This window comes from Micromys minutus (genome assembly GCF_963924665.1).
Source record: "Micromys minutus genome assembly, chromosome: 9".
In the NCBI taxonomy this organism is placed as follows: Eukaryota; Metazoa; Chordata; class Mammalia; order Rodentia; family Muridae; genus Micromys; species Micromys minutus.
In genome coordinates, this window is record NC_137978.1 from 63132740 (window position 1) to 63159515 (window position 26776).

At 52.3% G+C, this 26776-nt stretch overlaps 1 protein-coding gene across 8 annotated transcripts in view; it reads right to left on the reverse strand.

The window, feature by feature from the left end:
- The window catches only part of CAMTA1 (calmodulin binding transcription activator 1), a 773163-nt gene that overhangs the window by 91033 nt on the left and 655354 nt on the right, over positions 1–26776 (reverse strand). For all 8 annotated transcript variants that reach the window (XM_080921358.1, XM_080921354.1, XM_080921355.1 and 5 more), the window contains one exon: positions 12436–12589. In XM_080921358.1, the coding sequence (XP_080777484.1) occupies positions 12436–12589 (154 nt within the window). The remainder of the gene's footprint in view (positions 1–12435; positions 12590–26776) is intronic.

Sequence of the window (26776 nt, forward strand, 5' to 3'; positions counted from 1 at the left end):
TCAGGCAGAGGCACCCCATCTTTAGGCGCCCCCATACTTGGGTGGTTTCTGGGTTGGTGAAGAGGTGGAGGGGAGCCTGTGTCCCCAGGAAGGCAGGGACAAGAGAGGCAGTGAAGCAGGTATGGAGTTGGTAAGTTGCTCTAGCCCAGGCCCTCCCAGGATTAGGAACATCTGGGAAGGTCACATAGACCACCAGGAAACAGATGCTGGGATCTTAAACACCTCCATCTTAGGGCTTCCTGCTGAGCCCTCCGGAGGCCCTGGGCTGCCTGCTAAGAGGTAGAAGCAGAGCTGAGGACAACCGTTGGAGAAACCATTCACCTTCCTCAGTGCTGATCCGGCTGATCAAGATGTTCTCCCTAACGGAACCATGGTAAGGTGGCTCCCACCACTGTGAACAGCTGAAGCCGGGGCTGGCGCATGGCTGTGCTTAGAGACAGAAACCGCCTTCCCAAGGGGCGGCCAGCTGCCTTGAGGCATCACGGAGGGGGCTGGGTGAACTTGACACAGGTGGCTAAGGGCATCCTGGTTATGGCAGCTCTGGTACCGAGTCACCAGAGGAAGCGGAGAGCATGGGCCTAAGCCCCCCCCCCCATGATGAACTGAATGGTATTCCCCCAAAGATACCCATGTCAAGCCCCCAGTAAGTCCTTAAGGAGGTCATTACTAGCTGAGGTCATAGGACCCCATGCAATAGGCAGGCAGTGCAGAAGGGCTTCAGCACAGAGAGAAGCCGAATGCGGTCCGAGCAAGAAGGCAGCCAGAGATTGCACAAGGCAGAAAGAGGCCTCACCAGAAGCCCACCTCAAAGTCACTCTGACTTTGTCATTCCAGTCTCCAGAACTGGAAGCAACCAACGTCCATGGTGTACACACCCGGTCCCTGAGTACCACAGGCTAGGGCAGGGGTTACAATGGGCAGGGGTGCATTCTGCATAGTTCTGGAAGGTGAAAGGCCAAGGTCAGGTGCAGGAGTGTGGGGGCAGCTGGGGAGGTATGGAGGAGCTGGGAGAGCAGGGGAGAGTAGGGAGGACCTGAGGGAGGAGGGGGACTAGGGAGAAGGTGGGGGGAGGGAGGAGCAGGGGGGACTAGGGGGACTAAGAAGGAGGTGGGGAGGAGGGAGGAGCTGGGGGAGTAGAGTAGGGGGAGGAAGTTGGGGAGGAGGAAATAGTAGGGGGAGGAGGGAGTAGGGAGGAGCAGGGGGAGTAAGGAGAGGAGGGAGGATGCAGGGGAAGAGGGAGGAGCAGGGGGAGTAGGGAGGAGCTGGGGGAGTAGGGAGGATGTGGGGGAGGAGGGAGTAGGGAGGAGCTGGGGGAGTAGGAAGGAGTTGGGGGAGTAGAGTAGGGGGACTAGGGAGGAGGTTGGGGAGGAGAAAGTACCAGGGGGAGGAGGGAGGAGGGAGCTGGGGGAGTAGGGAGAAGCTGAGAGAGCAGGGGGACGAGGAGGAAATGGGGGAATAGAGAAGACTAGGAGGATGCCTGGCAGGTAGGTGCTCTTGGGACACCCCCCAGGCAAGCAGAGGGAGGGGAGAGGAGGTCCACACTAGGGCAGCAGGAGGCCTAAGGACTCAGATCCTGCCCTAGCCCAGGCACTAGGAGGTGTAGCCAGGCCTCCCTCTCCGCAGGCCGAGCGCCTGCATAGGCAAGCATGTGGAGATCTCTATACAGGATGAGCTTGCAGACTGGTGGAACCTGGGATTTGGAAGTGTCGCTAAGACCTTTGTGGCACGTGTGACCCTAAGACCCGGCCTCCTCGCTTGGCACTCCTGCCTGAGGTGAGCTAAGGGTGTGTAACTGTCAGCAGACGTTCATTCTGGTCTCATGGCTGCTCGTGTTGAAGGCTGAGGGAAGACGGTGCGGGACTGCAAGCCCGAGGCAGGTGGGTAACTTTCAGCCACAGCGGCCTCTGCAGCAGCCTCAGGGTGGCTGCAGCTCCTTGCTTTGTCCCCTGGACGAGTTCTTCTGCCTCGGTTCCCTCATCTGTAACATGATGCTTCCCCTGGCTCCCCTCCATCTCCCCAGGAACTTTAAGGACACAGTGGTGACTCAGGTTTGATGTAGAGGGACAGTGACTTCATGCTAGGGGGACAGACCCTGGGAAGGAACAGGATGAAGGGAAGGAAGAGGGGGCCATCAGCTTTGGTGATGTGGCCAGAGCTTTAATTGCCACAGCAATGGCACAGGTGCACCAGTGAGAAACCACTGACCCGACCCCACAGGAAGAGATGCTTGGCACTGTGGCAAATAGGAGACAAGTGACAATGTCTCTGTGTCAGTCTCTCTGTGACAGTGTCTCTGTGGCAGTGTCTCTGTGGTGGTGTCTCTCTGTTCAGTGTCTCTGTGGCAGTGTCTCTGTCCAGTGTCTCTGTGGTAGTGTCTCTGTGGCAGTGTCTCTGTGGTGGTGTCTCTGCCAAGTGTCTCTGTGGCGGTGTCTCTGTCCAGTGTCTCTGTGGTAGTGTCTCTGTGGTGGTGTCTCTCTGTTCAGTGTCTCTGTGGCAGTGTCTCTGTTCAGTGTCTCTGTGACAGTGTCTCTGTGGCAGTATCTCTGTGGTGGTGTCTCTCTGTTCAGTGTCTCTGTGGCAGTGTCTCTGTGGCAGTGTCTCTGTCCAGTGTCTCTGTGGTAGTGTCTCTGTGGCAGTGTCTCTGTGGCAGTGTCTCTGTGGTGGTGTCTCTGCCCAGTGTCTCTGTGGCAGTGTCTCTGTCCAGTGTCTCTGTGGTAGTGTCTCTGTGGCAGTGTCTCTGTGGTAGTGTCTCTGTGGCAGTGTCTCTGTGGTGGTGTCTCTCTGCCCAGTGTCTCTGTGGCGGTGTCTCTGTCCAGTGTCTCTGTCCAGTGTCTCTGTGGCAGTGTCTCTGTGGCAGTGTCTCTGCCCAGTGTCTCTGTGGTATTGTCTCTGTCCAGTGTCTCTGTGGTAGTGTCTCTGTCCAGTGTCTCTGTCCAGTGTCTCTGTGGCAGTGTCTCTGTCCAGTGTCTCTGTGGCAGTGTCTCTGTCCAGTGTCTCTGTGGTAGTGTCTCTGTCCAGTGTCTCTGTGGTAGTGTCTCTGTGGCAGTGTCTTTGTGGTGTGGCGGTGTCTCTGCCCAGTATCTTTGTGGCGGTGTCTCTGTGGCAGTGTCTCTGTCCAGTGTCTCTGCCCAGTATCTCTGTGGCGGTGTCTCTGTGGCAGTGTCTCTGTCCAGTGTCTCTGTGGTAGTGTCTCTGTGGCAGTGTCTTTGTGGTGTGGTGGTGTCTTTCTGCCCAGTGTCTCTGTGGCGGTGTCTCTGTCCAGTGTCTCTGTGGTAGTGTCTCTGTCCAGTGTCTCTGTGGTAGTGTTTCTGTCCAGTGTCTCTGTGGTAGTGTCTCTGTGGCAGTGTCTTTGTGGTATGGTAGTGTCTCTCTGTCCAGTGTCTCTGTCCCAGGGCTTGTTGGGTCACTCCTTCCCTTCTTCCTCTTCTGTCTGAGCTCAGCTGCGCTTTCACTCTGCACCTGCCACATAAGAGTGACCCACGCAAGGGTGACCACTTGTTTAACTTGTCCAAACCAGGCCACCCTGGACTCAGGGACACTCCCAGGCCAACCTGGTCTTGGGGTCACCCTACTTGTGAGCAGTGTGACAGAGCTATCTGGAGAGGGAGCCCAGTGAATGAGAGCCCTTTTGGAATTCTTCGGAGTTGTTGATGCTCAAAGGCTGTCACCATAGCAACAAGGTCAATAGAAAATGGCAGCCGTGAGTAGGTTTAATCCTCACTGTATCCTTGTTGACAGGGATAAAGGCCCTGCTTCTGATTTCTTGGTTCATCCAGATGACGTTTTCATTAGATTTAACTTCTCATATACAGACACCCACACTAGCCATCTCTCCATTTCCCCGCTCTACTCTCCTGAGAAGCACTGCTGGGGCTGAGGTTTGGGGTGGCCTGCATGCTGGCTGTGTGCAAGGATCCTCTGCGTGCAGTGTCCCCAATTAGCCTGGTTGCTGTGTCTTGCTGTTGAGATATGGCATGCTAGGAGCCCCTTTCTATCGAGAGGCTTTGACTTCCTGCCCTGTCACACCCACCCCTGGTGATTGCCAGAAGCTGGGGTTTGGTGTCAGCTGTGCAGGGGGAACTTACTCTAAAGCCATATTACTTTAGAGGAGAGGGGCATTTGAGGTGAGGGGTCGGGACTCCTTGACCAGGGAATCTAGACCACATGGGAATAGTGTGGCCTTGGCTTCTGCATTTGGCCTCTTGGAAAACCTTAAAGGCAGACATGGAAGCTAGAAATTGGCCTTGGCTGAGAACTTTTGCCTCCTGAGGCTTAGCCTCTCCTCCCAATGGGCTGGGGGCTCTTCACAATAGTAGTGAATGGGCTAGAACCCCTGACTTGCTGGCAATGCTAGAAGGAAGCTCTGTGTGCCAGGGAGAGGAGTCTCTCCTGGTTTTGGTGCTTCAAATCTGGAGCCACCAGCCCTTCCCATCACGTGAGGGAAGAGACAGCCAAGAAGGAAACATGTATCTGTGAACAGCTGGGTGTTCAGAGCTTCAGGGCCACATGAAACTAGGGACATTTCAGACGTCTGGTTTCCCTTAGGGGAAGCCCACCTTCTTAGTTCCCAAGTGTGTGGTCCAGAGATTTTGATTATTCCGAAGACATAAAACCTAGGGAGTTAGAGAATTCCACATATCACTAGATGATCTGTTTAGCGAGCTTATCTCTAAGTTAGAATCAGATCCTTGACTCTCGGGCCCAGGGCAGACCTGAGAACAAGCCACAAAAGGTTGGCCGAGCTGGTGGATGGGGAGGAGGAGGCCAGAGGAAACTTCTGGAACCATCTAGGGGTTACAAGCACCCAAGGAGCCTCAAAGGACAGGCAGCTAGGGACAGGCAGGAAATCAGAAGCATGTCTCTTCTGATGGGACACATCAGCGCCTGAAGGGACAAAAGAACATTTGCAAATCGAACCAAGGTCCCATAGGCAGGGGGAGCCCGCCGAAGGAACCCCCCTCTGTGCCAGATTGGAAGATGACCAAGGCATAGCATGAGATGTGTTGCCAGGAGTGTGGCAGAGCCGAGCAGGGGCGTAGCCCACCTGACGTCCCAGGGACAGCACCTCCTATCCCAGAGAAGGTACAGTGCACAGGAGATCCTCTCCAGGCCTTTGGGGAGCTATCTTTGTTTTCACAGGCTCTCAGAACCTGCAGTCACAGCAAGACACAAGACTCCTGTCTCTAAGGACACAGCTGCTAGTCTTGGCCCCGGGGACAAAGGTGTTCTTTGTACAGGTTCAGTCCAGACTCAGGGCTTTTCATGAGTTGCAGTCAACAGTGTTCAGCAAGACACTGCTATGTCAGCTAGGCCCGGTGGCACAGGCCTAAAATCCAAGCCACTCAGATGGCTAGGATAGGAGGCCCATAGTTCAAGTCCAGCCTGGGGAATGTAGCAAGATCTTATCTTCAAAATGGAAAGGGGCCTTAGCACTGTGGTTTAGGGGTGGCATTTGTTCAGCACGGGTGAGGCTCTGGGATCAAACCCCAGGGGTCCCAAGAGATCACACCATGTGCTGGCACCAAGACTCCAACTGCAAACCCAGGAAGTATTAAGGGTGGCAGATCTTAATTAGGTATCTAGGGAGATATCTCAGTCCCGGAACATCCAGAAGCTAGGTTTCCTAACTTCGGGACATTTCCCTCTGGAAGTTTCCTGATAAATCTTCCTTGCAATCCCAAGAGGTCCAAGGTGAGGGTGCAGGCCCAGGGTTTGCCTCTTTCTGGTGTCTGCCTCAGGTTAGAGTTTTTAGAAAATACAAACGTGGAGATTCCAACATGCGAATGGTGTTAAAACACCCAGAGTCTCCTGGTCGGCTTCTACCCTTGAAATTAGAACAAAGCTGGACAGCGCCCCCCATCCCCCAGCCTGCCTTTTCGAGACCTGCCCAGTGCTTCAGAAGTGAAACAGCTCCTGCCACTGTGCTCTGTGCTGAAGTGATCCAGAGGAGGAGGTGCAGCTGGGTGCTCCGAGCCTCCGACAGGGCATCCCAGACACCCAAACTTACACCTGACTCAGACTCTGTCATTCCTATCCTAGAGATCTTCCTCCACCTCAGGGACTAGGAAGCCTCAGTCCTCCCTTGAAGCAGGTTGCTCCCTGACTCTCTGCTCTCTCGTGGCCACACTTGCAGTCCATGGGCAGTTGCTTTGTCACTCCGAGGCCACACACCCTACTTCCACTGGCTGTGCTCAGGGAATTCCCACAGGAGTGCTGGTAGGCACATCCGGGAGGCCCTCTGCTACTACTGGCCACCAGGTGGCGCTAAAGGACCAGGAACTGGTTTAAAAGAGCCAGGAAAGGAGAGTACCCTTGTTGATCTTCTTGATGTTTCATAATCACCAGGATTACAATCTAAGCAAAAAAGCAAAACAAATAAACACCTGCCCCTCGCAGAATTTGTCTTTGTTTGGAAAAAAAATCGTGAGAAAACACGATACTTTGAACACATACTCTATGACTCGGTCAGGTGTGTTGGCACCAGGTGGGAAGGTGCCCCGGGGGGTTAGAGGGGAGGGTAGTGGAGAAGCTGAAGGGTGGAGTTCCCAGGAAAGGTACTGCTCTGTCTCTGCCTCCGAAGCTCCGGCTGCGGGGTCCCTGTCTGCAGTCTCCCTAGTCTATGCTGGCTGTCCTGGAGCTGAAAAAGGCTCTTGCTGAGTATGAGGAGAAGGGCTCCTAAAACCGTTTCCAGTAAAGACCAAAGAGTCCAGGCATGTGAGGACTGGTAAGAGCAATAACACCCTGGACATCTTGGTCACCATGACCACCACCCATGCTTACAGTGCCCACGGTCACCATGGCTCTATTCCACACTCACTGTGACCTCCAGCCGACACTCGCCAGAGCCTCTACTATGGTTCTCCCCTTCCCCCTACTCAGCATGGCCTCGGTCTCTTCATTCATGGCATGGTTTCCACTCCCCAACCGTCCCTGCAGGTCACAATCCTGACGCTGACACACGATCTCTACTCTCCTTACCTCCGCTTCCTTCTTGATGTTCCACACACTGCCTGGGATGCCCTGTAGCCTACAACATGGTGACCCTTGACCTCCTGTTCACCTTACAGTCCTGGGATGCCTTCTAGGCAGGCTCCCTTTGATTGGTTCCCCGAGAGACGGCCTGGGCCTCTTCGTGTTTGGCCTCGTCCCAAAGCCCAGTGGCTGGAGGAAGACAGATGTCTAGGTGGCCTTTGGGTGTCCTTGCTGAGCTAAGGACTCGGCCTCCGGGGGCGCTGTTCTGTCCTTTGGACAGGATTTCCTAGCTGAAGCCAGTACACTGGTTATCTGACATCTGTGATGTCATTTCAGGGCCACGGGGACCTGTCAACCAGCTCATTGTCATCTGTCCCGGGAAAGAGGACGTGGCCACTCCGAGAGCTCAGGTGGCCAAGTCTGGGAGAGGGGGCTCTGTGTCCTCACAGTTCACCTCTGCCAAGTTTACATCCTGCCTCTGACCTCTGCTGGAAACCCTCTTACATGGCGTCACCTTGCTGGCACTGCCACCCATCATGGGGGTCACTTCTCAAGTGTGTGTCCTCATCTGGCTGGTTACCGGAGTGCCCTTGCCCTTGACTGGTAGTCAAAGGGGTTGGGGTTGTTTTGGGAGAAAGTTTCAGAAGTCATGGGGTCAGGAAACCAAGCTTCCCCGTTCTGAGCTCTTGTGTGTGTCCCGGTCTGTGTGTCCAAGGTGGCGAGGGTGCTGTGTGCACATGGGTATCTATGTGTGCGAGTGTGCACGGCATTATGGGACAATGCAGGGGCAGTGTGGGTATGAGGTGACTACTGTCCCAGACAGCGTTCCTCCTTGGTCCTCCTTTTGTAGCTAAAAATACCTGCAGTGGGGACCTACAGACCGGGAGTGACATGGAAGGCCGGGATTCATGGAAGACAGTTGGGCAGAACTAAAACTGGGCTGGCTGAAGGCTGGGGCTTTCTGGGCTTGGTGGAGGCCTGCTGAAAACTCAGCCCTTACTTGTTCTTGTAGGGCCGCTTGGCCATTCAGGGTGCTCCAAATGGAACCCCAAGGTGAGGACAGCTCAGGGAAGGGCTAGGAACAGCTTAAAAGTCCCGGCGCATCAGTCTGGCTGCTGGTTGGGAAGAGGCTGGCGTACTCTTTCCTGACAGGCAGCCAGGAGATAGGGATAGGGCAGGAAGCCATGGCTGCCCTATGGGAACCAGTTTTATCCGGCTCTCTGTTGGGTCACAGAAGCTGAGAGTGCTTGATTTGGGACGTGGTGGCGGTGGCTTTGAACCCCTGAACAAATTTCCCAGCAAGCTAGAAGGACCAAGAGCCAGAGTCTTGCTTGCAGACCAGCCGTCCACTCAAAAGCATCTCTCTGTAGCTGGCCTGGGAGGAGGGGGACTTTCCTGTCCCAGCACTTGGCTCTTACTAGTGAAGCTTGCAGGGAGCTGAATGGAGGCTCAGGAACTGCAGGAGAGTAGATTCCAGGACTCCCAGGATGTGACCGGCCCATATGCAGATGAATTCCCTTCTCTCCTATCCCAAGACAAAACCCAAGGCAGTCACGCCCAGACTTTAGGCCGGAGTCAACAGCCCGCCATACCGTAAGCCAGCAAAACTGGAGCTCGCACGGGGACAAAGTCACTTCTTAAAAAACGCGCCTAGCAAAATGTCACACTGCCTCAGGTTCCTCCTCGAGGCGGGCGCGAGTCTAAGATAACTTGTTGCTCAATGGCACGTGAGTAGAAATGATGTGTGAGCGGCCATCTTTAACCCGTAGAAGTGAGCAGCACCCGGGAAATGGCAGAGCACCAGCAGGGAGGGGCCTGAGGGGCTGACTTCAGATACAGGGCACTGACATTTCAACTCTGGGCTGAGGGAAGATGTAAAAGTGAAAGCGAAATATATTTCTCTTTGGCTTAGGCCACTGTTGTTTGGCTAGGAGGGATTACAAGTCAGGGAGGCTCTTGGGAAGCCTGTTGGGAATTCGGTCAGACATCTTAATTTTCCCTCTGCATTCGCTCTTTACACACAGGCTCCTCAGGCTGCAGGGGAAGAGAAGGCCCTTCTGTCCAGAGGACCAGATGATACAAGGAACCTCTCTCCTGCTTCGAGACAGGTGAGACAGAGACCGAGTGTGGACAGAGCCTTATACTGACTGGCGTCCTGTTCCGATTAAGCCGCTGACAACTCTGACAGGCAGAGAGGTTGGGAAACATCGGGGCGTCAAACAGGGAAGCCTTTGAGGGAATGCGATTCATGAAGCTTAATGAGTTTGGCTCCAGCGTTCATGCTATGCCCGATTCTGGAATCCCGTCTGATGACTTCTTGGCTCTCAGCAAACACCGCTTTCCCTGAATACTGCTGGCTGGCACCTGTGCCCTATGCAAGCTCAACCAGCAGTGAGGCACTTAGAGGAGCCATGTTTCCAAGTGTCCGCTCCCAGGCAGGGCTGCCTGCACAGCAAAGCCCAGGGCAGGCATACAGCATTCGTTCAGTGATTCGACCTCTTGGTCTCCTTGTAGCTTTTATGTGACTTGACGCACTGCAGGCTCTGAGTGAGCGTTCACTCACCCCACACCCTGTTAAACCTCAGAAGCCAAATCAAGCCTGCCTTTTGTCCCCTGGAGTTTGGGAGCCTAAGACTCTTGCCTGGCCTGGAGGTGGCTCTCTGTTCAAGGTGTCAAGGCAACGATCACTTCAGGTAGAAGCTGTCTGTATGCATTTAGTGAGGAAGCCCCAGGCAGAGCATAAGGGTCAGCTTGGCAGACATGGCTTTCTCTGGTAGCATGTCCCTGGTGTCCTTCTGGCACAAACAATCTCTGACACTTGTGCCAGGACCCTGTCATCTGCTCCTGGTGGCCTGGGTAGAGCCTGTCATCTGCAAATAGTCCTTAATTTGCCAATGGCAGGTGACAGGAAGAACTCTTTGTGTGACCCAGAAGACATGTATGACCGTTCCAGAGGGGAGTAATTAATGTGCTTTTTCTACCCAGTGATGGGTTTTGGAGCCAAGTGCCCGCTAGACAGAGTTCTGAGGAGTGGACCAGGGGCAGAAGCCCTCGGACCCTTGCCACCTTTTCAAGTCAGGAGTCCTCCCTAGGGCCTTTATTTTGGAAGTGGTAATTAAATGCCAGCAAGAAGGCAGGGGACAAGGAGGAGAGGGACACAGATATCACAAGTCTCAGAAGTAGGACTGACTACCTGACCAGAGGGCGGAGGCTGAGCCCGAGGATGAGTGACTACCTCTGTCTCTGACCTTAGGTGATCTGCTGACTGGAGCTGACACAGAAGACAGAGGTTCAAGAAGCTAACCCAAGATCCCTGGGTTTCTGAATAACGGGAAATGTCAACCCAGCCTCTGCTCATTGGTTTCTGAGAGTGACAGGTAGCAAGAACCGAATTCCAGTTTTGTGGTAGCCGTAGAACCAGGACAATGGTTAGTGTCCTGAGTCCGAGCTCTGGATCTACTCTCTCACCAGGTGGCATTAGAGTGTGTTCTGGTCAGAGTCCCTGCCCCAGCTAATTTGAGGCACTACCTATGAGAAAGGACAAATAGGCCCAAGAGGCCTGTGAGGGACCCCTGTCTGTGCTTGTTGGCTTTAAGACCCTCATCCTAGCTGCCTGGAAGTCATTCTTCCACTAGCAGCCTTCAGATGAAGATGGAGAACTCTCAGCTCCTCCTGCACCATGCCTGCCTGGATGCTGACATGTTCCCACCTTGATGATAATGGACTGAACCTCTGAACTGTAAGCCAGCCCCAAATAAATGTTGTCCTTTATAAGAGTTGCTTTGGTCATGGTGTCTGCTCACAGCAGTTAAACCCTAACTGACCCATACCCCAAACCATTCTGAGCACTAACTTTATGTCAGGACTTCCCATGTTTCCTCGCTCTGTGGAGTTAGGTGGAGGCTGTGCGGTTCCTCTGGATGATGGTGGTGGGTTTGTTTATGTCTGACGTTCCCCGGAATATAGGTCTGAGAAGACTAGGGGGCTCTAGAGTATATGAGCTAAGCCACAGGGAGGGGTTGTATAGGCTGAGTCCAGAAATGGAGGTGAGGAGAAAAAAAAATGAAGAGAGGAGAGGCCAGATATGGGAGCCAAAGGCACTGATGGCCACAAAGCCTCAGGGTGGGTACAGAGGTAGAGGCACTGCCTGCCAATGACAGGAAGGAGGACTGTACCAGTGGCGTCAGGCCAGTGCAGACACGGTTGAGTTCCAGTCAAGGATGAATCCTGAACCCCAAAGGCCCTTGGACCACCTTCAGTACCAGAGACAGCACCTGAGCTCAGGAAGACAGCCCAGGAGATGCTATGTCCTGAGGCTGAGCCCCATGGTGGACCTTTTGGGTCTTCATCCAATACATAACATGTTTCCGTATTAACCCCCTCTAGAGCTTAGGCTGGGATCTGGGCATGTAGGGATTTTCAGAAGAAGTGGGTCATGGCAGCCAGTCCTAGCTTCGGCTTGGAGTTTACTGACTCCCCTGTTGTGCCCAATAACTGTAGCTCCCCTCTGGGTGGCGCAGAATGGTCCTGTGCAACCTACAGGTCTGCTCTACCAGGTCCCGACGGTGTCTGAGTAGACAACCAGCAGGCCCACGTGCCCTGACAAGCACTGAGAAGCCTCGTAGTTTTCTCAGTCTGGCTGAGCCTAGCTGGTAGGGGCAGGAGGGATGGCGGTACCTGTAGGAACAAGGACGCTCGGCTCCTGGAGCCTCGGCCATCTGTCTTGGTGACTCGCACCCGACAGATGCTGCAGAAACTCCACTTTGCTGATGAAATGAAATCAACTCAATTACGGAAAGCCCTTTGTCACCCAGGCTAGGCACTGTGGCAGCCCAGGGCCAGCATGGGCAGTCATTCTTCTGATCCCTGCCTTGTCCCTCTTCCTCAGTCCCTCACCCTGCTATGGTGTATAGGTGTTACCTATGTGTGCAGATGCACTCTTGCTCTATCCCAGCTTATGCTGTCTGTGTGTCTTGAGCCTCACCTTCTCCATCTGTCATATGAGTCTGAGGAGTGCATGTCATGGGGGTGCTTGTGTATGGGGGGGGGCTCATAGGACAACGTGGGATGGCAGTCTTCAGAGATTTTCCCACCTTTGTATTTGAGGTTGAGTCTCTCACTGGCCTGGAGCTACATTGGGTAGGCCAGGCTGGCTGTTTGGAGAGCTTCCCGGGCCCTGTTGAGTTCACCTTGAATCTCACCACCTCGGCTGTGCCTGGCTTCCTACGTAAATCACCAGGGTCCTTATGCTTGCCAAGCTGCCCTGTACCGATCAAGCCATCTACCTAGCCCCGGGTCTGGGAGTCTGTGCCTTGATGGCAGTCCAGAAGCTTGTAAGGATTAAGTGACTACAGACATCAGAGGGGATGCCATTAGAGCTAAATTCACAGTGTCACCACCTCTGAGAGAAACAGGACTCCTCCTGGGCAGGGCTGGCTGGGGAGGGGGCAGGGAGTTACTCACACATGGGCTTCAGCTGTCCAATGAGTTCCTCCTTTGTCCACTTGGCCCACTCCTTCTTGTCGGTGTTGATGGAGCAGAGGATGGGCCCGCAGGGCTTGCCGCAGTCCTCAATGGCCGGCACATTCAGGTAGTGCACCAGGACGATGTCGGGGTTCTGTGGGGAGAGCAGACACTGGCAACATGAGGGCACAGCAGGCGTACACCATCCCCACGCTGCCCTGCGGCTCCTGTTCTATGCTGGAACCAGGCGATGGCATTTGAGACCATGCTTGGCACCGTGGGATGCCAGCACCTTCCCAGGCCTATAGCTCCCATGTGCCACCAGGCTCCTGCTTTCACTGGGACAACGGGAAAGGCTTCTGGCTTTATCCAGGGCCCTCAGAGGCAAATCACCCTGATGCAAACCACAGATACACAGTGGCTGACAAGCATGAAGCCAAGGACCTTAACCGAGAGATGGAACTGTATGTCCTGTGAGCTTCCAGACGTCACATTTCCCACCCCTGCTCCTTCCTGGTCACAGTCACTGAAGTCACTGTTGTGGACTCGCAAGAGAAAAGTAGCTACCAGAGCTTCCGACCCATGTCTCCGGTACTAGCCTCTGCTTGCAGCCTGGGACCTTCCCGGCAGACACGGCAAGAGCACGTGTCGAGGTGCCTCACCCGGCAGACAGCTGTCACCGGGAACCTCAGACAGCTTCTTCCAGCCTGCTTTAGAGCTTACTGGAAAGGCCTTCAGCTGAAGGATGTTTGTTTCCAGCTGAAAACATTTTTATTAAATGGACAGCCTTTCCCCACAGATCCAATGCACACGCACGGCCACCGCATTCTGCCACCAGAAGCGCCGATGGCGGCACAGTGGGGCTTCTGAACAGCTTTGTGGCAATGACTCCCCAAGCCTTTGGATGGTCCCCCCAACCCTTGAGTTGAGTTCAGAACAACCGTGGCGGTGAGTCAGGTGTGGATTTGCATGTCTATGTCGTATTGGGGAGGTGAAGCATCAGGAACGAGTTCAAGGACAACCTGAGCTACATAAGACCATGTCACAAACAAACAAACACCATCACAGACCGATCATACATCTTCACAGATGTTCCCAGAAATCCTTGCTCAGCCCTCTACCCTGACCAGAAAGTGTTTCTTAAGTCACTTTCTCTTCCAGCTTTCTAAGGAATTATCAAGACATAAAAAAAAAACAAAACAAAAAAAAAAAAACCCCCCTGGAAAAGCCACGTGGCAGGCCCTCTCTGTCTTTGCTCTGCAGGCCGGGATTCCCCAGTTTGTCCCAAACTGGAGCCCCAGGAGTGGACGAGGTCCCCAGCAGAGGGAGGCCGAGTCCGTGGTTGCTGTTTTGGTTACAGTCAGAGCCAGAGTAATAAACGAAAATATGAATCAATCAGCCCATTAATAAATAAAGACTCAAGACTATACCATGACCAGTGTGAGAAAGCAAACTGGCATAATTTTAAAAGATTTCCAATAAGGGTTGAAACATGGTTTTTTTTTTTCCTTGCCAACGCTCAGTTAACCAGGAAATTAAATCAACATGAACGGGAGCCTTCTCGTTAATGGCAGCTTTTCTGGATTGTGGAAATCATGCTCTTTAATAATAAAGATAATTCCTGCCACTGTGGGCCGATCCATTCTTTTTTAGAGTATTTTCACACTGTTATTTGGTGTCCATAGAGCCAGGGAGGTGGGCAGGCCAGGGCAGGGCTCCCTCCCTCTGGAGAGGGAGATTCTGTGAGTTGCTTGCCCAGAGCTCTGTTCCTGGCGAGGGACCTGCCTGGGCTGGAAGCCAGGGCTCTGACTTCAGATTCATGTCTTGCCAAGACAGCTGGTGGCCGCTTATTGCTCAGCCGACTGCCTCCCTATTTTGCTCTGTTCTTGCAACGCGCTCGCCCGACAGGTGGGTGGGCTGTGTGGATCTGCCACGCCCACCAAATGGATGGGGTGGCTGAAGGGATGTAGGTGACTGACTCTCTGGACTGACTCTCTAGCCCTGAGTTCTGCTCTCCCCGAGGCCAGGGCATGACTGAAGGTTCTTGCTGGATCCAGGGCCTGGCTAGCTGCTGAGCCGGAGGAGAAAAGATAAGAGTCTGGATCAAAAGGCAGCAGGGACCAGCAGGTCACCTGGGGCTTCCTCTGATCTCATCCCTGGAGGGAGCTTGGCCCTGCTGGAGGGAATGCCCAGTGTCTGGGAGTTAAAAAGCTGTGGCTTCCCTTCTATCCCCCTAGCCTCACTGAGCACAGCCTGGTGTCTGAGGACGCCTGTGGACCCAAGCTTGCAGCCTAAAGTTCCTGCATTTAGGCATCTGGATGGTTTCTCAAGATTCTCCTGCTGCCCTCCACACAACCCATTTCCTCCTGTTGTTCATGACGTGCACAGGAGGCCCTTCTTCTCCACAAGGACCTTCCTTCTTTCCAGGGCATGGTGATTTGATGGACTGGTAACTGACCAATCGACTGGATGTTTCCATGTCTGAATGTGGGTCTCTTCTGGATCTCAGGACAAGGCCCTGGGATAGTATCAAGCCCTGGCAATAACTCGGCCACTACAAGTTTGTAGAAATGGAAACAGGTCAGACTCAGACTCTGATTCTTCCCCTTGAAGCTTGAGGTGATGTCTGCTGACATCAGGGCCCACAAATGGCAGGGAAGAATTTCCGAATGTGAATACTGACATGCAAAGTTAATTTTCTATCTTATATATCTGTCTGTCTGTCTGTCTATCTATCTGTCATCTATCAATTTATCTTTATATTTATCATCTATTATCTATCAATCTATTGTCTATCAATCTATCATCTATCAATATGTCATTTATCTATTATCTATGTAGCTATCAATCTATCATCTATGTATCAATTATTTATCAATCTATCATCTATCTATCTATCTATTATCTATCAATCCATTCACCTATCATATCTATTATTTATCTGTGTATCTATCAATCTATCTATATCTATCAATCTATTATCTATCAATATATCATTTATCTATTATCTATGTATCTATCAATCTATCATCTATGTATCAATTTTTTATCAATCTATCTATTATCTATCAATCTATTATCTATCAATCCATTCACCTATCACTTATCTATTATTTATCTATGTATCTATCAATCTATCATCTATCAATCTATCATCTATCTATTATTTATGTATCTATTAATCCATTATCTGTCTATCTATCATCTATCAATTATCTATCACTCTATCCTCTATCTATCATTTATCTGCCATCTCTCTGTCTTTGTACCTAGGTTGGTTCACTATATGGACTATACTGGCCCCTGAGTCACAGCAAGCTTTCTGCTTCAACCTCCTAAGGGCTGGATCACAATACGAGTCACTGTCTCCACCACCAGGCCTGGCTTTTCTCTGAATGGTATTTACACTCTACTTCACAGGGTCACAGAATCAGCGGCATCTGGACTCTCAGTTACCACCAACTTGAGGGTCCTAGATTAATGTCCTCCCAGTAGCACATGCCTGCCACAGGGTCTTTGTCAGCCTGCCTTTCTGTATTGCTTTGATGAATTAGCAGGAACCCGGGCCCTGGTGTCCAAGGAGTTTGGCTTGGGTTTGGAAGAAGAGGCAGGCAGTGCTAGGTTCCAGATTCCACCCTTGGGAGCCAGTACTGGGGATCCTTAGGGCAGCGTTACATCTCTACTTCTCAGCTTGGGTCGATTTTAAAACATAGAATGTTTGCTGTGTTTTTAAAATGTGGGGGCACACATCTCTTCTTGGAAACATTGTGGTTTTATTCATTAGCCATACGCTTTATGGGGTGCTCTTGGCAGAACAACCTGTTGGCTTTAGTGTTCCAGTGCACCCGTCTCATGGAAGGCTCACTCCAATGTCATAGAAGCCCATTGCTTCTGCCAGCTGTCATTGCGGGCTGGGGTTGAGGGACAGTTCGGGGATTTATTCCCATGAAGCTAGAGGCTTCTCCTTGAAGTGGACATGACTTTGAAGCTGAGCCCAAATATCCTAGAGTTCTTGTCAGGGCGTTAAGTGTCAGGACTGGAGGATCCCTGTGGGTTCTATGTCAGCATCTCAGCTAGAAATGGAAGCAGGACTCCTCTCTGACCCTGGAGCTTCCTGGTGGGAACCCCACCAGGCCTCTGGAAGACACTGAAGCCCCAGTGGCCACCAAAACCCAAACAAACACACACAGAGCCTGAAGTCCTTCCTGGGAGGACGAGCAGTGTTGGGTTTTAGCAGATATGTCATCTGTGGGGACGTCCCTGATTCCACTGGCAGCCCACGCCTGTCTCCATTGTCACAGGTCACAGACTCTTCGTGATGGGTGGGGGTATGGCACAGGGAATTTAGTCCTCTCTTTCCTTCCTCCCTCCCTTCCTAGTGACCTTATTCTTGCAACAAACCTGAAGCTCCCAAGTATTCCTAGACCCCCTCCATCCTGACCCTGTTTACTGCAGCCCATTTGCCTTTTAAACCTGCAAGCAACTCCTCTTACACACAGCCTTAGAGAGCCCCCAGCTCCATGTGACTAAACGCAATTACCGCACCTGGCTCCGCCCAGGCTGCACTCAATGAAGGAGGACAACGGTCTACCTTCGTCTCATTAGAAAGAGCAGCTACCCTTTCCTCAGTCCCACTGTATAACTGTCACCTATGCCAAATTTCCTCAGAGCCAGCCGGGCCCTTCCTCTCAGCCCAAGTGCAAACCTCCTAACGGTGTGGGTGTTGGAGAGAGGCCTGTCTCTTGGGTCTCCTCTTTCTCTCTTTTCCTTGTTCCTTAAACCATTCTAGCATGAGCAGGTGTGATACAATAACATATGATCGCTCTCTGGGCCAGAGAATAGAATACGCACATACTCTTCCGGTGTCCCAGCAAGCACATGCTTCTCTCCAGCCACCTCTTGTCTTACACCCCCCGAAATGCCACTCATCCCCACCCCCAATCACCTATGCTGCTATGGCTGGCTGATGTGTCCTGTACCTCAAGAAAGCCCCTATCTTTGTAGCACTAACCCCTAAATAGGATGTCTTTGTTTAGCCCCTCCCCTCGAGGCTCAGGGGTTTACGTGGGAAGAGGAGTCAGGGGTGGAGGATGGCTATGAGACAGTTTCTCCACCCAGACACAACAGGGATGGCTCACATTTGAACCCACAGGTTCAAACCGAACAAAATCCCAGCATGGAGAAGTGGGAGTGGGAGCAGGGTCTCGCCTACCTAACCAAGAAGTTATTTGCAATTGAGATCCATCAGGAAAGGAAAATGTCAAAGCCAGCAATGTCTGGCAGGTCCAGGAGGAGGCTTGACACTTCCTCCCAGAGTTTCGCCTCCACTGCCTGCCTCCCTGAGCCCCATGTCGGATGTGCCTGATTCTCCAGATGGAGCCCACCCAACAGATACTGCTTTACTTCGCTGCCAGCTTACTGGATTGGAGGATCTCCATGACTCTCCTCTTCCACAGGGCTCTCACGGCCCTTGCTGTGGCCAATGCCACCCCTCCTCCTGAGGTGGAGCTCCTATGTAGAAAGCTGATGGGGGGGGGCTGTGTGGGCAAAGGGGAATTGGGAAAAAATGGAAATAAAACTGCTTTGAACAAAGACGTATCCACAGACCCACCCTCATGGATCCACGTGGTGCCCACGTCCAAGGCCAGCAGTACAAGGGGCTGGTTCACTGGCAACTCTCATAACTCATGCTAACATGAAGAGGCTCTGCCAAAACCTCCAGCCATGTCACAGCTGCAGCCAGCTAGGGGCACCTGTCCAGGGGGCTGGAAGGGACCTGCCCACGTGCATTTTTCCCTGATAGATTCTCGACAGCTTGGGAAAGGCCAGATCCCCTTACAGAAGTCTAGCAAAAGAGGTCTAGACTCAGTCAGTTCATAGTAAAACCTTGGCCTGGGAGGCTGGACCTTAGGCCAGGTTTGTGGAAAAGGTGTCATAGAGTTAAAGACCAAAGGAGAGGAGTAGGGCACTCAAGCTGGTGACAGCCATGGGGTGAGCAGACATTTGAGGGGGCGCTGTCATGGTTTGTATATGCTTGGCTCAGGGAGTGGCACTATTTGGAGGTGTGGCCTTGTTGGAGTAGGTGTGTTACTGTGGGTGTGGGCTTTAGACCCTACTGATAGCTGCCTGGAAGTCATTCCTCCACTAGCAACCTTCAGATGAAGATGGAGAAGCCTCAACTCCTCCTGCACCATGCCTGCCTAGATGCTGCCATGTTTTAGCCTTGATGATAATGGACTGAAACTCTGAACCTGTGAGCCAGCCCCAATTAAATGTGGTCCTTTTTAAGACTTGCCTTGGTCATGGTGTCTGCTCACAGCAGTAAAAACCTAACTAACTAACATGGGCCACATTTCTTAGCCCTTTGAGGGCCCTCAGCTACCCATGAAGGGAGTACCCACAACCAGTCACCTCTGGTTTCTGAGAGGAAAGGCAAAGGTCAGAGGCCCTCACATGGCTGTTATCCCCAGTCCCAGTACTTGTCCTATCAGAAGAGGGAGGCCAGTTCAACAGCTGTCACCACGCCAGGAGGGAGAGAAACGGTCTCCTCCCTGCCACCAGCTCTCATGTTGAAGGTCTTGGCCACAGCTTATCAGAAGTGCACAGGGCACAAGGCTCAGTGCTCAGCCACAGGTAACCATGGAGCTAAGAAGGAGTTGCTATTTTGTGGAGCCTCCGTGCTGGGCTCACCCAGGGTATCTGACAGGTCCTGAGTCAATTATGGGTGAACTAGTTATCAGAGATCCACCAAGGGACTCGAGCTGCCAAGAGCAAGAGGCCTAGGTCCTCTACTTGGTCACTTCTACTATGAACTAGGTACCAGGTAGGGTCCCACTCCCTGGGCACATCTCTCCTTCGTCTGTCGGGAAGGAGGGTCAGAGCCAGCGCCCTTTGTGTAACGCAAGAGAGACAGCGACATAAAAAGTGGTTAAAAATGCAAAAGACGGTTGGTTTTGATAAAGAAAAATGCAGCTGCAACATCTGTTTGACTCTTGTTTGCAGCTTCATCAACGCTAAGTGGTCAATAAATCAGAGTGGCGTGGTGCTCCGCTTCTTCTGAGGCTCGGCCATTAATCTCCTGCCAGTTCTCATGAAAAATGAAGGAGTGAGGTTGCGTGGTAGCAAAAATGTATACGTTACCCAGAAAGTCATAACAGCCCGGGATAATGCCCCACACCTCCCTGCTTGCTGTGGGGGGAGGGGGCTGCAGGGGAGAGCCCGAGAGAGCGGCGGGGAGTAAATCAGCATCGTTTGTGCCAAGAGCCTTCTCCGTGATTGCATCTGTCATATTAGCGCCGTTTATGCAGATCTAGAGGACCCCGTGAGCCCGATCTGAAGAGGCGCAGCTTTTTGGACCTGTGTGCTTAATAAACAACCAGAATGGGAGCCCGTCACCCCAGAGTGTGGAGGTGGCAGATGGAAGGACAGGATTTACTAGGGAATAGATAAGTGACAGGCAGTGTGCAGCTCAGGGCTGGGGTGTCACCCAGCCGTGTGGTAAGACAGAAGCCCCCTGCTCGTGCTGTATCTCTCTGGCAGCCTACCATGTTTCGAGTAACGGAATGGAGGGTCCAGCAAAGAGCTCTCAGAGCACCCAGCAGGGCAGTCCAGCCCCCGCATTCCCCAAAGAGGCCTGCTTACGGTCAGGACAGAGTTCAAGCAGGCCATAGGGATAGAAGAAAATTCTAGAACTCCAGCACCTTCTGAGAAGGGTCAGGGACCATGGCACTTGTTGCTTAGGTCCACCAGTCCTGAAAGACACAGACCAGAAGGGATCCTTTCCTGCCGCAGTAGATCTAACTGGCATAGTCTATGACCCTCTCTGGATAGCTACTGGGTGCTGGAGGCAGGACTGTCCAGTGAGATCCCCCCATATACAGAGCAGCCTCTATTTTCAGAGATGGCTTCTGAGGACAGCTCTGTGCTGGCCTCACCTTCAAGCCACAGTGTGCCTGGTTTAGTCCTCTAAGCACCAAAGTGCTGAGAAACTGCTACCCTGCCCACAGGACACAGTGTCTGAGGACAGAGAGTCCAGCCCACACCAGCTAAATGCTCTTCCCTCTGCCAGGACTCCTGGATGGTGAGTGAAAAGAATGTGCTCCCAGCCCAGTGCCCATCACAGGTCAGGAGCAAAATCATATGTAAGAGGCCCAGCTAGGTCCTGGGCTACAGGGACTGGATTTAGAGCTCAGGGCAGGGCAAGGCGTCAGACATTCCTGCATCTACAACAAGTGCCTGCAGAGGTCCGAATTCCATCTGTGTCAGGCAGGGTCATAGGTCAGAATGCGGTCAGAATGCTGTCAGTGTCAGGTAAGGTTTTGTAGGGAGGTCCTGAAAAGCCACAAGGGGAACATGAATTAGGCTTGAGTGTCTGTAACTTAGCAGTGTATGTGTGTGTGTGTGTGTGTGTGTGTGTGTGTGTGTGTGTGTTGAAAAGAATGTAGAGAGAAGAACCTGATGGGGGGGGTGTCTAGTGTTCCTGAGGATGGCAAAGTTCAGTGGTTAACTATCCTCCCGGGAGTCAGGTCCCATATTATATACTTAGTCCAGGACTATCATTGCAACCCAAGGAACAGGTTTCCCTGTAACGTCCAGCAGGGTTAGGGGAGCTTGGTGGGTGACCAGTAAGAGGCTGGGAGGTGTTTTCTGGGGCAGAGGCCAGCTGCCCAGGGTGTCCCCAACCCTGTCTCAGGGCTGCTATCATTCAATGAACACACACATTGTCGGGAGCTGAGCCGGCAGCCCTTCCTGCTTCCGAGGGAGGCTGGGAGACTTAATTAGTTAATGTGGGTAAAGTGGCCTGAAGATGAAAACCCTGGGTAATTGCCGAGTGCTGTTGTTATTACACAATTACCAGAATTTTCCAGTCACGGGAATCTTGTTAAACAATTCCCACCTGGTGTGGGGTTCCAGGATCCATGCCGGCTGAGGGGCTGGCTGACTCTGACTCCCTGGTTGGTAGGTAAGAAGGAGAGGCGCACAAATGTAGGGCACCAGGCCTGTGTAGGTCCTGTCATGTTCTGGGCACCCGAAGGGCAGTTTGTCTCTGGAACAGAGCAGACAAACTGTGCATGCATAAAGAAAAGCCGGAAGGTCCTGCCCGTGGGGATTTCCCCTGGAAAGTTCTAGAAACTTCTGTTCAGATTCCCAGGAGGCCAAAATAATCCAGATGTATGCTGCTGGGGTGAACTTCCTGTTACCCGGCTAGCCCTGGCTGTCTAGACTCCAGGTGGACAGATGCGAAGTTCATACCAGCTTGCTTAGGCTATGGCTTGTTTCAAGTCCCTGGTGATCTGGGCAAGTGCTGTCTGATCACACATCTCTGTGTTTGCAATGACACTAAACTATTACAGGTACTGACGGAGTGTGCGGGGGTAGTTTTGGTGGGCAGACTAGTAGCTGGGAGAAGGGACTGACTTGCCCCATGAATGGGGTCAGAGGACTTCAGGGCGGGCTAAAGGTTGCTGCTGGGACCAGCAAGGGCACAGGCAGGAGAGATGAGATGGTGCAGCACCTAAACACTGAAGGCTGCCAAGGTGAGTGCATTTCCCTGCAGAGGTGAGGGCAGTCCCCAGAAAATGGAGATAAAGCTTTCTCCATTCCGACACAAAGAGAAGTGATTCCCATTTTCTTTTTGTGGGATCAAAAGGAGATGAGTCCTTTGTTGCCCCTACGATTCCAGCGCTAAGATTAGAGGTGTCCCTGCACCCCGGAATTATAGCACAAACAAACTAATAGGGGACATAGGACTCACTGTAGTAAGGGAAGTGTGGGCCACAAATATCACTAGTCCCCTAAGAAGTGTTGGGAGAACAGCATGTCAGGGTTCTCTCCCTCTGGAGCCCAAGCCAAGGAGAGACCATGATGCTCCGTGTTCCCAGAGGAGAGGGATCTAGGGCTGGAAATGCCAGCCAGTGTTGTGCCTGCCCATTCCTTTTCCCCTTGCTAGGTGCCTGTCAGGGATGCAGGTGGCCCATGGCCCGTGGTTGGCGGAGCCTGGGCTTTGATCAGATCGCCGGTTTGTGTCCTATCTGCTTCCTGTTCTCACCTTGAACCAAGCTTTGATTTACAGGAGCTCACTGCGAGATGACCTCTGGCAAGCCCAGGGACAAGAAGCCATGGCCTTCTGAAGTCCTACAGGGAATCCTTCCCAAGGTACGAAATGCTGGCCAAGCAGAGCCTGAGGACAAGGCAGTGGGGTAGGCAGGTCTCTGAAACCCCTGGGGTACATGACTTCACTAACCTCGAAGAAGCCCCCTCTTCTATTGCCCTTGCCTATAACCTTCCTCAATATCCCCACACTCCATTTGTCCTTTCTTCTGGGGACTTTGTGTCAACTCAGAACCATGGCCAAGTGATGGTGTCACAATCACCAGGTTGCCTTTAGAGGACCAAAGTACTCTGGAACACACCTGCCCCTGTCCCCTGTACCGGCTGGTTTTGTGTTAACCTGACACAAGCTGGAGTTATCACAGAGAAAGGATCCTCAGTTGAGGAAATGCCTCCATGAGATCCAGCTGTATGGCATTTTCTCAACTAGTGATCAAGGGGGGAGGGCCCAGCCCATTGTGGGTGGTGCCATCCCTGACCCAGCCCATTGTGGGTGGAGCCATCCCTGGGCTGGTGGACCTGGGTTCTATAAGAAAGCAGGCTGAGCAAGCCAGGGGAAGCAAGCCAGTAAGTGACATCCCTCCATGGCCTCTGCATCAGCTCCTACTTCCTGACCTGCATGAGTTCCAGTCCTGACTTCCTCTGGTGATGAACAGCAATGTGGAAGTGTATGTAATCTGAATAAACCCTTTCCTCCCCAACTTGCTTCTTGGTTATGATGTTTTGTGCAGGAATAGATTCTCTAAGACATCCCTATTCCACCCCTGGAAGAAGCTGTGCATGAGCCGATGTCCCCCTTCACTGAGTGCTATCGGTTGAACCACTCAGGGACACATGGTTCATGGGAAGCAGAGGGGGACATGACTGGGGCACATTGTGTCTTGAGGATAGCAGTGTAAAGGTTTACTTTAGGGACACCATCTCCTATCCTTCATATAAGCCAGGGTCTTACAAGTGCCTCAACTGATTAGGTTGAGCCTGTCACGAGTCCATTGATACTCATTTAGGAACGGGACTTTAAAGCCAACCAGAAACTGCTAGGTCTCTGAACTTTGTTGGGGCCACAGGGATGCAGGAATGGTTTTTCTAGCTGGATTAAATTTGGGTGATGGGTCCCTGTGGATGAGGCAAGAATGGCTGGGGAGGGGTGAACGAATTACCCGCAGAGGTGTGGCCAGAGCAGGAGAACCCCAGTGACTCACAACCCCTGGCCTTGGGAAGCTGCTGGAATCAGTAGGGGGTCTAGTTGGGAGAGGTGGGGTGACTGGGCATCTGGGAAGAAAATAATGGATGCTGTGTTTTAGAAACATCTCTTACCAGCATCTCTTACTGGCATCTAAGAAGCTCCCTGACACAGCCTCCGTGTCATTGATGGAGTCTCTGGATCCAGACATCTGAGGCTAACACAACTTAAGTTTGTTCAGAAATTTGAGCCCTTATGCACTCCTTCACACAGAAATCAGCTCATGCGAGCCTTCTATTGCCGCAGTGGAGCTCTCTCTGCACCGCACTGCCTGTGTGGAGGACCGGCGACGGTCTCCACTATCACCGGGACTACCCTGAATTACAGTTTATCTGGATCCGAGAGCTCCCGGTGCTGGGTGGTAAGCACGTCACAGGAATTGGCTCTGTTAAGCCCCACGACACTCCCAGTAGGTCTGACCACGGACTAGAGTTCTCTGGACACACAGAGAACCTGAAGAGCAAAGCATCACTGATCTTTCTCAAGCCCCACCCTCGGAACCTAGGTCTACCAGAAGCTAAAGAAGTATGTCCCAGGTGGTGGAATGGTCAGTCACGTCCCAGTACCTCACCTCTGTAAGGGAGAGAGGACTCAGCCAGCTAAGCAATTGCCATTTAAGCTTGCAAACTCAAGTTCAAGCCCCGGAGCCCATGCTTTTGAAAAAACGCCATGGGGCTGGAGAGGTGGCTCAGTGGTAAAGAGCACTGGCTGCTCTTGGGAATGACACTGGCTCAGATCTTAGCACCCACATGGTGGCTTGTAAAACCACCTGTAATCCCAGTTCCAGGGGTCTGATGCCGTCTCCGGACTTCCACAAGCACCGGTCATGTGCATAGTACACATACATACATGCAGGGCAAAATGCTCTTATGTAAACTAAAATCTACAGACGCTTAAAAAGCCAGGTTCAGTGTTTTGAGGGTAAAAGGAAACAGTATCAAACAAGCCCTAACCTTTCAAAGGGGCTCTGCATAGCCCAGGTCTCCCTCCCCAGACAGTATCAATGTATCTCAAAACATTACTATAAAGTCTACTCCAGTCTTATAGAACCACTATTTGAAGTAAAGTCAAACCACTCTTTTCCAATTGCGAACACAATCTCAGAGACACTTCTTGGCTAGCTCCCGAGATTAAGCTACATTTTCTCGGGGACCAGTTCAGCAGCCTCTGTGAACTTGGGGCAATCATCCCTTGGCTTCACCAGCCACACATCACCTGACCGTGTGGGAATCTTTGGGGCCACAAGATTCACTTCTAGTCCTCACCTGGGTGGCGAGGGACCCCAGCCTTTCAAGTGCATCTCTGGTGATTGCTGTTCACCACCTGGGTGCTTTGTGCAGTTTAGCTGGTGCATGAAAGATCGCAAGGACCTTGGGAAGCACATGGCTCTTGCTTCTCGCTCATAAACTGATAAAGCCGAAACAGAGATCATGCAGGCTGACTTATCTTCCACTCCAGCTAGCAACACCCAACCAAGAGAGGGTGTAACAGGGACAGCGGGAGAATAAGACAGAGGGCTGTCTCTTCCCCCTCCCGCTTGCTGGCCTCTCGTCCACCCTGCTGGCCATCTGTCTATGCTCACAGCTTTTTATGGAAGCTACAGTGCCACCTCCCCTGCATTCAAAACTTGACATTGTCCACTTGAGTGACACTCAGCACAGTTCTGGCTTCCTGGTCAGTGTCTCCTTTGTGTGGTCTTGACCTTCCTAACAAGTCTCTGGGTGGGGGATCCTTCTGGGCTGGAAAGGACACTTGGACTGAGCTAGTCGGAGGCTCTGCCTTCTGTGCAGAGTCTCCAGCCAGCAGTAAAGGAGGGGAAGGGGTTTTAAGCAGAGGCTTTGGTCACCTCCCCCTCCTCTGAGGAATCTCTGGAGGATGCTTTCATAAGGTTCTGTTAAAGACACCAACCCCAATTATCCCCTGGCTGACAAGCAGGGGAGTTGCCCAGCCTATGGAGAAGTTATAGGATTTTCATGCTCAAGCAACCATAACTGTGAGATCCCAGCAGTGGTTTGAGAGGGGCTTTTGGAGAAATTGGGTTGTATATATATATATATATATATATATATATATATATATATATATATATATATTCTTTTTTTTTTTTTTTTAACGTGAGGATGAAGTATCATCACGGAAGTCATTGTGGCCCTTAACAGTTCGTGTCCTGTAAAGAGTGACTGGAGTTAACAAAGCCATGACAGGGCAGGGTTCAGATTAGAAAATATGCTTCTTCTTTTCGTTATTTCCTTTTAAAACCTCTTGCTCTTCATCCTTTCTCCGGAGGCTCCTGTAGCTCACTGATAACCCCTAAGCCTCCTCGGGTAATAACAGGGCTGCAAAGCTAATGACACCGGCAAAGCGGGAGCCACGCCCTCTGCAGGGATGCTGTGTGGACACTCCTGCTTCAGAGCCCACACAGGGAGTGCCAGCTTGCCGCCCAACCCCGGCCAATGGAGTTTCATGTGGTGAATACCAACAAGGGTCAGGACATGAGGGACAGCAGGGCAGTAGGAGGATTGAAAGTTCAAGGCTGAGGAAGATGCTGTCGGAAAATAAAAATGTGCACGCTTTGGGATGTAGTTCAATTACGGAGTGCTTGCCAGGCACACATGAGGCTCTGGGTTCAATCTATGGCTCTGAGGGAAGAGGAGGAGAGGAAGGAGGGGGAGGGGTCATCTGTCTTCACTGCTGTCTCCTAAAGGTAGTGGCTGATGCCAACACTTCAGGCAGCAGCAAGGTGAGTCCCCAAGTCACAACACTGCGTCAGAATGTCAGTTCTCCTATGGCCTCTGAGGACAAAGATGGGGAGGTGTGTGTAGCCTGCTGGGAGCTCCTCCATCCCAAAGAACTGGCTGCCTCCAGTTTGCTCTGAGCGTCTCTTGAACCTTGCTCTCAAAGACGGAGATGGGGCAGCAGAGTCTCAAAGCTACCAGGTAGCTCTGGTTCTAGAGCCCACCCCCTAGATGCTGCTGCCACTGATGTCAG